Genomic DNA, 12,627 nt, shown 5'->3' with positions numbered 1-12,627 from the left:
GTCACGTGGTTTTTTGCACTATACGGAGCTAAACAGTTGCAGCAACACTTCTTGCATTAACTTTTAAAAATGTGAGTCTGTCTTTCCTGTAATGGAAGTGAAAAATGGGTCTTCACTGTTTGTGTTGCTGAAGGGTTTGCCTTCGCTGATTCATGCCATTGTGTGTGAAAATCTACGTGAAGATATATGTGTCTCAGTCAGGGTCACTATTGCTATGGTGAAACACCATGACCAAAAGCAAGGTGACGAGGAAATGGTTTATCTGGCTTACACTTTCATATCATAATAGTCCATCACCGAAGGAAGTCAGGACCAGAACTCAGGGCAGGATCCTGAAGGCAGGGCTGATGCAGAGGGGAGCTGTTTACTGGCTTGATCCTCATGCCTTGCTCTGCCTGCTTTCTTAGAGAACTCAGGACCACCTGCCCAAGGATGGCACCACCCACAATGGGGTGGGCTCTCCTCCATCAGTCAGTACTTAAGAAAATTCCCTACAGGCTTCCTTACAGCCTGATCTTATAGAACCTGACCCAATTGAGGTTCCCTCCTCTCAGATGACCCTACCTTGTGTCAAGTTGACGTGAAGCTAGCCAGGCACATTCATCAAAAGGTATCTTAGACTAAAGTACAAACTCTCAGAGTCTTTTTGCTTGATGGGTCATAAAGCAGGAGAACAAAGCCCTTGACGTCTTAGTAGCTAATAATATAGCTAAACAAAGGGAACTGTACATGAATGGACATATGTGTCTACACATGCTCAGAGTGTGATTATGCAGGCGTGGAGTTCAAAGCAATTAGAAGCGTTTCTAGGCTCCTGAAGGCTCCAGGGGCAAACATGCTCGCTGCCAAGCCTGGTGTTGTGAGTGTAATTCTGGGTCCAGGCAAGGGCAGACCACTAGTTCCCACTAGGTGTTCTCTGACCTCCACAGTGTGCTGTATATTACATGGGCCTGCGCCCACACATCATATATACACAATGATGATGATGATATATTAAGAAAATTTTGAAAGAAGTATCCTTAATAAGACTTTCAAAAGGAGTGACATTTAAGATAACATTGGAAAAGTTAAAGGAAAATTGAAACAGATTTTTAATATGGTTATAAAAATGGATGTTTATTTTCCAACTTTTTCTCCATGTAAAATTAAATTATTGTGTCATAATAAGCCTTAGATTAATTGTGTTCCACCTAGGAAAGGAATGAAAGGCACATTAAAATTATTTTTAAAACAATAGATGCATTTTTTCAGGCCTAGTTACTTTCTGTTTTGTTGTTTTGGGGAGCGGGTGGATGGAGTCCTGGGTCCCAAAAGTGAGGCTGGTCTTGAACTGCTGACTCTCCTGCCATGACCTCGAATGCTGGGATTTCAGAAGTGCACCAGTATGTCCAGCTGTTTGATATTTTTAACTAGATTTAAACAACCCTGGGACAGAAGTACAACTGACAAGTGTTTGAGACTCACACTGAGAGTGGCTGCTGGGTTTACTGGTTGTTTCCTAAAGTAAATACATTGTGGCTGGAGACTGTAGTGAGGCACAACACTAGACAGGATCAAAGAAGGCCACAGAGCGGCTGGAGAGTTGACTCGGTGGCTAAAAGCCCTTGCTACTCTTGCAGAAGCTCCAGGCTCTGAGATCAGCTCCCAGCGCCCACATCAGGCAACTTACAACTGCCTATATTTCTGGCTCCATGGGAACCGGATGCCCTCTTCTGGTCTCTATGGATACTACATGCACATGGTGCGTTTACACTGTAGGGAAAACAGTCATACACATAAAATAAAAAATAGACTTTAAAAAGGAAAACAAATAAGGAAGGGAGGAAAGGGAGAACGCCACAGAATCCATACAACTGAAGTGCCCTCCCATTTGGCTTTTATTAGTTTGTTGAGCTGGGCTTTTAGGCTCTCTGTGTAGCCCAGGCTGGCCTCAAATTCTTGACCCTCCTACCCCAGCCTCCTAAGTGCTAGAATTACAGGCCTTTACCACCATACCTGGCTTACCTTTTTTGTGGTTTAGAAAAGTGGTTGCAGACTACGTTTCCCAAAAGGCTGATGCCTTCTGCTCCTTCCTCAGAATATGCAGGGTGCTTCTTTCAGCTCTTTTTTTTTTTTTTTTGGAACCACAATTGAATTTTGCTGAAATGCCATCAGAGATGACAGTTCTCAATAAGCAGGGAGTTTGTACAGCATGCTGCTTGCAAATTCTGGAACCTCCTTAGTTCAGGATATATGTCACTCAATGAGTCTGTCTTATTAAAAACAGCCTTAGCAGCTTTGCTAGATGCTCGGCGGTTCACAGAAATGCAGAGCTAACGTTTTTTTTAGGGCCCAGTGGAGCTGGAACAGATGTACAACAGGCTGCAAGGAATTCAGTGCTGGCGTGAGTTCTGCACATGGGGAGCTAAGAGGGGGGAAAAAGGCCGAAGACAATGGCTTTCTGGTTTTAAAAATAGCTGGAGAATGTCTGTTCATCTGGCTCTTTTTCTAGTTGGAAAGGTGTGAATAACTGGTGTCAGTTGGCAGTGATGAAATAGAAGGCTCGTTGTTTGTTGTTTGAGGGTATCACTTGGTATGTCAGGCTGACCCAGAACTTACTATATAGCCCAGGCTGGCCTCAGACTTAGGGCAATCCTCTTGCCTTGGCCTTCCCAGTGCTGGGATTGCAGGTGTAAGCTGCCACACCCAGGTCCCATCATTACAGAGTCGCTCATTTATGTCCAGGCTCTCAGTGCTTTCCATCACCCACTTCCCATTTAGGATCCACTCCACTTCCTAATGAGTAATTAGAAGACACTAGGGAGCTCTAATGAAGCGAGTTAGTTCTAAAGTGGCACCCTTCTCCAGAATGCTATATGATGTCTTTGAGTTTCGGTGGAATGAGTCAGACTTCAGACTTCTTTCTGATAAATATTTACTAAAATAAAAGCCTACACTCCATGATTGACTTGAGGGATCACTATGCTAAAGTGCCTAGGAGCAACAATTGTGAAATTCAGGACATTGCACAACTAAAGAGAAGTCTGTGTTTGACAGGCCAAGAGCCCCTGTGTCTTTCAGAGTCTTCAAAGCCCTTCCTCCATGGTAGCATTCTAATATCTGTCCAGAATTTAAAGGGGAAATGTAGAAATATGAATTTTTGTGTTATTTTTATTTGAAAAAACAACATGAAATAGTTAATTGTTACAAAGTGTTGTGGAATGGGCAATGTCCACCCTCCAGCTTGGGCTGGATCTCATTTATTTCAAGTAGTGGCCATGCATATTGAGATCAGTAGACTGATGACCTCAGCATGCAAGACAGCAAACTATTAAAAGTCAGTCAGAGATGGGTGTGAACTGCCACTCTATATGGGAACTACCAAAGAGACTCACTGTGACCCAGAGGACACCAGTTAAGATACTTAAAAATGGGGAAATAGCCTCTGTCGACCATTTGCAGTAGGATGGAGAGACTTCGGTGGGAAACAGGGCAGCTGTCCTAAGGGGAAGGGTGACTGTTATCTGACTTCACAGAAGGGGGGGGGGGGGGTCGTAGAATCTCCATTTCTGGAAATGTTTTAAAACAACACAGATCTCTTGGGAGTAGTGCTAAAGTTCAGTCCTGCCCAGAGGCGGAAAGATTTGCTGAATTATGCCTGTGTGATCTTTGGAGTCATTGAGAGCTCTCGAAGGCAGGAAACTTTCTTTACTTTGCTGGCTGAAACTATTGTTTCATAGCTGTTCATTTGAAAGCGTTTTTTTTGTGGGCATATGAGTATTAAATTTGAATCTGTAGTCAATGGCTTATGTGTATTGTATATGCCTGAATCTGTGTGTAGTGATGAAACTATTGAAAGTGTGAGTTAGTCTTTTACGTTTGTTTAATTTGTGTGTATGTTTGAGAGGGGGCAGAAAAAAGAGAAAGAGGGAAGAGGAGGATGAACCGAAGTATGTGAGTTGTGGCATATCACTCTCCCTTATTCCTTTGAGACAGTCTTTCACTGAGCCTGGAGCTAGGCTGATAGCCCCGGAAAGCCTCCTGACTCTTCACCCCCCTCCATTGCTGGGGTTACACATGACCACACCCAACTCTTTACATGGGTTCTGGAAGTTTGAACTCAGATCCTCATGCTTTCAAAGTGAACACCCTACCTACTGAGCCATCTCTCCAGCCCATCTAAGTCTTTTACTATATAAAAAAATAGCTGCTTCCTTGCAAAGTTTCAATGCTACTAATCATCTGATAAATAATTCCAAAGCAATGAATATAAATATTGCAGGCTTCAAAGATGAATTAGATCTGGTTCCTCCCTTCAGGGAACTTATGGTACAAGTGGAGCTAAACCATTCACAGATAGATCATCCACCTAAATGTCCAACCTGCAGTCCACAGGCTTATGCCTGCCAGGGTGGCTAGGGATTCGACCCAACACATTTGTTGATGACAGTGGCATGCCACTATATCAAAAGTTTGGGCAAGCCTGTGTCATGATTAATAGATAATAGAGAAAAATGGGAGAGGAGCTGAGAAAATGATTGAGCGGTGTTGTGAGATTTTAGAGAAGGAAAGAAAATATTTATCCTTTGGTTGTAACCAAACAGTGTTTTCTAGAAGAAAATGCCTTGAACTGTACCTTCAGTATGAAGCATTTTGAAGGGTGGAAATGAGGAAAATGAGAATAGGGTGGTTTGTGACTAGTCATCATTTCAGGAGGGCACACTCCACTGGGACAGGGGGCAGCAGGGGAAGCAGTTGGCAAGGAGCTGTGGTGTCCAGTCTGGGCTGCCAGGCCAAGTTCGCTCAGTGCTTGTCCCTTCTTGTGTTGAAGCTGTGGAGGATCCCTGTTCCGGTGGGGGAAAAAGCCCCGTCGTGCAGCTCCAGAGCCACGCGAGAGCTATAACTCTGAAGCTAAAGCTATTTGTTAGGAGCCGTCTCCAAAAGTGAATTCCAAGACTCAAGAAGGCCAAGCAAAGGGGTTAAGACCATATTGTGGAAACCCACACACAGCTGGCCTGAGCGAGTGGGAGCTGACTGACCCGAGTCTGGCAGCTGGGGAACCAGCAAAAGACCAAACCAGGCCCCCTGAATGTGACTGCCAGTTAGTTGCAGGGCCTGGGAAGTCTATGGGGCCACTGGCGTTGGAACCAGTATTTATCCCTAGTGCATGAATGGGCTTTGGGAGCCCATTCCCTATGGGCTATATCTCTCAGCCTAGATATGGTGGAGGGGAGAGGCCTTGGTCCTGCCCCAAATGATGTGACAGACTTTCATGCTCCCCATGGGAGGCCTCACCCTCCCTGAGGAGTGGATGGGGGGGGTGTGATAGGGAGATGGTGGGGGGATGGGAGGACAGGAAGGAGAGGGAACTGGGATTGGTATGTAAAATAAGATTGTTATTAATTTAAATAAAAATTACAAATATCAAGAAGGCCAAACATTTAAATGGTTCTTTGCGGGGGGGGGGGGGGACTTCTGAAAGCTTTCACCCTGGGACTCGGAAGCAGGGCAGTCAGTGTGTGCACTTCTCAGGGTGATTTCATCTTCTTACGTGGACCATCCCTGGGAACTCTTGGAACACCGTCTGGGAGGTATTGCTGTGCATTTGATGATAATGGCTAGAGTAGAGGTCGTAGCACATGTGTGGAAAGACAGCAGCAAGGCAGGAGTCGGCACTCGGTAGCTGTATGGAGGGTTAGTGCCTGCAAGAGGAGATGGCTGAGTTACCAGCAACACACAGCCAAGGATCACATGTTGAAACAGGGAGGAAAAAGGGAATCCCAGATTGTGCAGGGGGTGACCTTCACTGTGCTAGAGATGGTAGCATGTACGGCTAGGAGAAGGAACTCATGTAAGTAGAAATCTACCTGTATAGTGTTACTTGAGAAGGTATGGCAGAGCCCATTTCAAGGAGGAGGGAAGGGAATTCTTATTAAACGTGTGTGTGTGTGTGTGTGTGTGTGTGTGTGTGTGTGTGTGTGTGTGTGTGTTTGGTTTTACGAGACAGGGTTTCTCTGTATTGTTTTTGGAGGCTGTCGGTCCAGCCCCGCCTCGAACTCACAGAGATCCGCCTGCCTCTGCCTCCCAAGTGCTGGGATTAAAGGCGTGCGCCACCACCGCCTGCCTGTGTGTGTGTTTAATATGTCTGTGTGTTAGAATTCTGGATAGATAGTAGTTTCTATATGAACTCATTACTATAGGAAAGTCGCATCTAAACCCTTGCCATTTTATTCAGCAGATGTTACCGAGCCTCCTCTCGTCTCCACTGAGTATTTCCCCAGCCTGATTTACCTCTCTGGAGCTAATTCTTAAGCTTTAATATTTTGTTCTTTCATTTAGGTGTTTGCCTTTGACTATTGCTTTTGGTCCATGGATGAAGCAAACACAACAAAATATGCTGGTAAGTTGGCTGTCTCCTGTGGGCCTCTGGCCTCCTCCGTTTCGTCTGTTTTCTCTAATTACTCTGGAGTTTCCCATGTGTATCACACCCACTGTCTCCTTCTAGTGGGTGCATTTGGAAAGTTGGTGATCTGGCTCGGCCCCCTTCTGACTGAGCAGCCTTACACTAGGTTTGAAAACCTCAATAGAGGTATGTGGGGCGGTGTGCACCTGTGATCCCAGAACTGAGGAGGCTGAAGCGGGAGGACTGCCCCAAGTTCAAGACCAGTTCAAGACTGAGCTGTATAGCTAGTATTAGGCTAGGCAGTGCTATAGAAAAAGACTGACTGACCCCCCCCCACCAAAATTTCAAAACCTCATTAGTTGTTCACGTCCTAAGGGTGTCATTATCCTCAGGGATTTTCCCAGGTCAAGCCTAAACTTTACATGTTTTCACTGCTATAGGAAGCCTGAGGGGAGACAACATGGGCCGCCTACAGTTGCTAAGGGGGATAACATGGAGATGGCACTGAAAATGAGCATATAATTATATCTAAATAAGAATAAAAAATAAAAATACCAATTTCCCTTTTACTCATTGAGGTTAGGCGCATGTTTGTCACCTGATTTAGTCATTCCGAAATGTATACATATATTAAAATGTGTACGCAACACCATAAATACTAGTTTTACTTGTTAATTAAAAAGGGGGGTAAGTTAAGCATATGGTTTAAAGAGGAATGTAGAAGGTTTCCAGAGATAAAGTATCGTGGTACCAAGGCAAGTGCATGGGCCATGAGGTCAGATCTGGGACCTGTTTTGGCTCTTGGGATAAGAGCTTCCTCTCTCTGCTCGCCACCCTGCTTCCTATGGTGTAGAAATGGCAGCTCCTGAGCCCGTGACATACGGGTGCCGTCCCAGTTAGCCGGGGGCCATAAATGCCGCTGAAGGAAGGGGCCTGCAATCCATGCTCCATTTGGGCTTGTCGTAGGGAGGGGGCTGGGCATGGTGCCTATGCAGCCAGTGTAGTGGGGCAGTTCGCAAAGCTAAGCTAGGAAGTGGAGACCCGTGGGGTGGAAACTTGAAGCTGTGGCATGGGCTGCCTAAGACAACGTGGAGAGAGGTCGGTCTCCTCCCTTCCAAGCCCCTCAGCACCTCAGCACATGTCTTCCATTACTGCCCGCACACAGCACTGCAGCCTCCTGCAACGTAGCGCTAGGCCCACAAACTTTCTCTTCAGCCAAGTACAGCTTCATTGGATCCAGATGGGAAAGTATTTGTGGAATTTGGGATCTGATAAACACTAGGATCAGAATGATAAAAAGATGAAAATGCCTTTTAATGGGCTGAATATGCCTACCATTGGTGCACCTTTGGTTGCATGATCACCTCAGATATGTTCCAGTTACCCTTGAAATAGAACAACGCATCTTTGCAATGCTGGAGTGAGGGTAGAGTTTTCTTTTTCTGTACATATCTTCATTATTACACACCTACAATGACACTCAGGGCAAAAGGTAAGATTCCTGGTTGCTGTTCTCTAGGGTGTTTGACTTACACAAAATCTGCGTCGAAAATACATTGCTTATAGATGAGATTGTTGGTTTCTGTCCTAGTTTGAGTTCTGTTTTCTTCACTTAAAAGAAGCAGCAGTTCTTAACTGAATAGGAACATTAAGATGGAAGCATTCATTCTCTGGTGAGAAATAAGGGACTTGAGAGAGGGAAGCACAAATTCCCTGAAACCAACCTATTTGTCAGGCCCCAGGAATAATGGCCTCATTGAGCCTGGGTCGGGGCTCTCAAAGCAGCTCTCAAAAGTGGGGTCTGGCAGGCCGAGTGGGGGTTGGTAAGTGCATGGACTGAGCAAGCCAAGGATGCCAGGGCCCTCGAGTCACGGGCTGCGTCAGAACATTAAATCCTCAATGAAGTTTTGCTGTGTGTTAAAAGCCGTCGCAAGGTGCTCTACCCTCTGGCTTTTCAACCTGGAATTCTAAGTTCTCTGGAGCTAGTCATGGCACTTCAGGGCCTGGGGGGCGCACTTTAAGAATGTGAGCTCTTCCATCAGACTGTGGGGTTCTCACCCCTGGCCCCCACCTTGGTGCTGTGTGTCTTACTGGATCCTTTTACCTAGTACTTGTCCCATGGAGCGTATCTTCACCTGCCTCGTTGTCTGACTCTGACAGTCGCTAGCACCAGTATGTGGGCAAGAAAATGCCCTGCACCGGGATTTATGGCACCTGGTTTTGCTACAAGCTGCTAGGCTTCGGTGAGATAAAGATAACCTTTTTCCTCCTCTGTGGACAGGGTGAGGTGAACTCGGAGCTGCAGCCATGCCTCCCAGAAAGCTGAATCATCCATTTTGTGCGGGCGGCACAGCTGTGGCGACTTCTCAGAGGCAAATCAAAGGCTGGCTTGTTCAGCCATTTGCATTGCAGGGAAGTGTGCTTCGGGGCATTGTGAGCTGGAAGTCCGTCTTCCTCCTTTTAGCCTCTTGATGAGATTGGTATAATAGCGTTTGGCGGGTATTTTTAAGTCAGAAGCAGAAGTCTTTGTGGTAGGACTAAGTGGGAAAAAAAGACAGAGGAATAAATAGGCTGGAGAGTTAGAGACCCCAAACACCCCCTCTCTGCATAAACCTATCTCTTCCGGCAACCGCACATAAATCTCATTAAAGGATTAGAAAGTGGCCGTATTAGAATCAATAGTGATAAACTTGAGCCGTCTTAGTAAATGACTACATCATGCTAATGGTAGTTAAGACCTTCTTGATGAGGAATCAATACATTAGAAATATCATTTCCTAAAGTGAGTCCTGTCAGTAGCTAAGTGATTTCCAACAGCTTTGTTTGTATGTTGCCGGCTTCTCTTTAAATCTTACTGCAGGTATGAAAAGCGGTATGGAGGCTAGAGAGATGGCTCAGTGGTCAAGAACACTTGCTGCTCTTCCAGAGGACACGAATTTGGTTCCCAGCACCCACGTGGGTGCCTGGTGACTCCAGCTACAGGGACTCTGGATGTCCTCTCCTGGGCTCTGCAGGCACCAGCACACAGACACATAACACATAAATAAAAATAAAACAATTACTTTTAAAGGAAAGAAAGAATGGCAGTCTGGTGGTGGTATATGTGGAGGTCAGTGTGGATAACATTCCTTAGCCTGGGAAATTCTGAACACAGACCTAGAAATTCTGTAATCTTTCTTGCCATATGGCGTGTTTCTCAAATTTGCTGAAGCCATGTGTTCTTGGGCATCTGTTGGTACTCCACAACCTGGAAGAAAATATATCCAGCTGACTGCCACTCTCCCTGCTTTGTCCATGCTGTGCAAGACTAGAAGAGCACCTTCAGGATGAGGCCTGAGCTGCCGGCCGGTGGCCACATTTCATTCTGTTGCTATCTTGGGGGGGGTGCTTGGAGGTCAAATGATTAATTTCACATTGCTTAAGGGAAGCAGGGATAGTAAGACAACAGAGCCTATATGCACCAAAATTAATATTCTAGAAACCAGTGTTTGCCAGATTAGAACCAAATTGTCAGCATAAAAGCACAATACGAATTTGGCTTAACATATTTAGGCCTAAGTATTTGACCATTGAAGTTCCCCTAGTAACTACTTGGAGGAACACAGGCTCTTGGAGTCGGGTTTCTTGGGCTGAGACAGTAGGCAATCGTCACGACTTCATTATTGTGAATCTGAGGATGAAGCCAGACTTACGGCAAGTTCTGTGCATCTGGAAAATCGCTGATAATTGTTAGCCATTATGTAAAGCTGTAGAAGTTCTTCGTGCAGTCATCGGGAGCACTGGTGGCTGGTTGTTCAAACATTATTAAAGTAGACATGTACATGATGCCTGCTGTCCCAAAAGCCACTAACCAAATGAAAACCTCGAGTGCAAACTCTTTCCAGGCTGGTTTTTTTTTTCTTACAGTATTTTAAAAATGTCTTAATCACATGGCCATTCTCTTAGTGACTCTCTTTCATCAGGTTTTTCCTAAGCCTTTGGAACTTTCTTGAAATCAGCAACTCTAATTTTTCATTGCATTTGTAATTGAGAGAGAGAAACAGAGAGAGATAGCCGCACGCATGCACACGTGTGCTCCCTCCCTCTCCTCTCCCCCCTCCCCCGCTCACACACACACACACACACACACACACACACACACACACACACACAGTGAATAGTTCATAGAGTCAAGTCGCTCCTTCCACCATGTGGGCCTTAGCTTGTCAGTCTTGGCAGCAAGCACCTTTATCTGCTGAGCTATCTCAGTGGCCCAGAAACCCTCTTTTGCATTTGTTTTAATTAAAGTATATAATCACAAAGACATCCAATTGACATAAACCATCTTGGAAGCCAATACAACTGACCCTTTATAAACATACCTCGACTGGTGGAGGCTGGGGGGGGGGTATCTGGCCTGCATGATCCTGTATCAGTTCAGGTAAATGATGTGAATCCCAAGAACAGACACTTGCAGTTCAATTCAGGAATATTTAGTTGGTAAAGATGCCAAAATATGAATGAGCAAACTAATCTTATGTACTTCTAAAAAGTAGATATGGACTAGAGAGATGGCTCAGAGGTTAAGAGCACTAACTTCTTCTAGAGGTCCCGAGTTCAAGTCCGAGCAACCACATGGTGGCTCACAGCCGTCTATAATGAGATCTGGTGCCCTCTTCTGGTGTGAGGCATACATAGAGGCAAAATGTTTTGTATATATAATTAGTAAATAAATAAATCTTCAAAAAGTAGATATATATGTATATATACACATACAGCATATATTTATTATACATGTGTTCTTTTCTTCCATCTAGTGCCTGCCCTACCCCCAGTTCCCCTTTTAATTATGGGGCAGGGCCTCGTGTATCCTGAGCTGACTGTGTTTGAAGCTGAGGCCAACCTTGAACTTTTAATCACCTTCCTTCCACCTCCAAGTGCTGGAATGATAACCACACAATGCCACGATGGTGTTAGCCTGTACTGGAGCTGGGACCCAGGGCTCTGTACGCATCAGACATACATACACTGTGCTAGCTGAGCTGCAGCCCTGTCTCCAGATGTCTTTTTAACTCTACTCCGCCCTGCCTCTTTCATGCTTTCCTTTTTCTGACCACATCTATTCCTTGGAGTATTTGCTGACACCCAGAAACACCATTTAACTTAGTTGTGTTTGGAGGGGCAGATAGCAGTAACTGTGGTGGTAAAATACAGTCCATCTGCTGCAGAAGCTCGGTGCTAAGCCTTTTGCATGTAGGAGGGGGGTGTAATAACAAGAACATACAGTTAGATAGGAAATGCTATTGTCCGAATTTTCGCAGATGAGAAAATCGAGGTTCCAGAAGGTCCTGCTACCTTTTAGAGGTGAGAGCAGTGAGCAGTGTAGACTGAGTCAAAACCAGCGATGCATGCGAGTGATGACTTGTGAATTCCACTCCTCTCCTGGACACTCCTGTGTCCCTTAGCCCTAGAGGGTTTCCTTAGGTCCTGATGTGGAGCCTTGCTGAGAGTGCTGGTAATTGCAACCCAGCCCCGCCCCCCCAGTGCCATCCCAAGTCCTGAGCCCATGTGCTCAGTTGAGTTTTGTTTGAACACTTCCCCCCCAAGAGCTGTGAACACCATAGCCATGAGTTCTAGAAGCGACAGTAGGCCTGTGTCTTCTGCCTTGTTGGAGAGGGCTGTTGTAAAATGCTTTGAGAGCAAAGGGCACTTCTTTGTCAGCGTGGTTTGTGTGGGGTCAGGCTTCCCAGTTGAGCTAGCTTTGTTTTCTTTTTTCATCCTTGGCACTGGTGCCCAGGTAGGAGTTTTCTTGTCCCCTCCCCTGTGAGTCAGCCACTTTATCCATCAACAGAAAAAAAAGGAGCCCAGCTTATGCTGAACCCTAGCAGTGTCCCCAGATTGGAAACATTGTCTGGGTAAGTCACTCCCTGCTATGGTACAAGTGACACTTCCCTGTACTGCAATGCTGATAGCACTTGGAAGCCACCATGGAAAATGGCCTGTGGTTTACTTTTAGCTTGTGGCCCAGTTTCTAGAGATCCCTTTACCAGGTCCCTCCCTGGTAGACTTCTGAAATTGATTAAGAATTAAGGTTTGCACCTCCAAGTCGAAACTTAAAGTCTTTCTTCCTTTATCTGAACTATAGTTTGGGTTCATTTAACTTAAATATGGCCTGAAGTCTCTGAACGTGAGAAATTTTGTGAGCTGCTCTTCACACACCAAAGGCCTTTTGAGGATGGAATTTGCTTCAACCTCATCCAAATAAG

The 12,627-nt window shown here is 45.4% G+C and overlaps 1 protein-coding gene across 7 annotated transcripts in view; it reads left to right on the top strand.

Moving 5' to 3' along the window:
* Kif13a (kinesin family member 13A) overlaps positions 1 to 12,627 on the top strand; it is a 188,371-nt gene that overhangs the window by 79,168 nt on the left and 96,576 nt on the right. For all 7 annotated transcript variants that reach the window (XM_040755927.1, XM_040755924.1, XM_040755926.1 and 4 more), the window contains one exon: positions 6,319 to 6,379. In XM_040755927.1, coding sequence (XP_040611861.1) covers positions 6,319 to 6,379 — 61 coding nt within the window. The remainder of the gene's footprint in view (positions 1 to 6,318; positions 6,380 to 12,627) is intronic.

This window comes from Mesocricetus auratus, unplaced genomic scaffold, assembly GCF_017639785.1.
Source record: "Mesocricetus auratus isolate SY011 unplaced genomic scaffold, BCM_Maur_2.0 Super-Scaffold_100013, whole genome shotgun sequence".
NCBI classification, from domain to species: Eukaryota; Metazoa; Chordata; class Mammalia; order Rodentia; family Cricetidae; genus Mesocricetus; species Mesocricetus auratus.
This window is presented reverse-complemented; position numbering and strand designations above follow the sequence as displayed.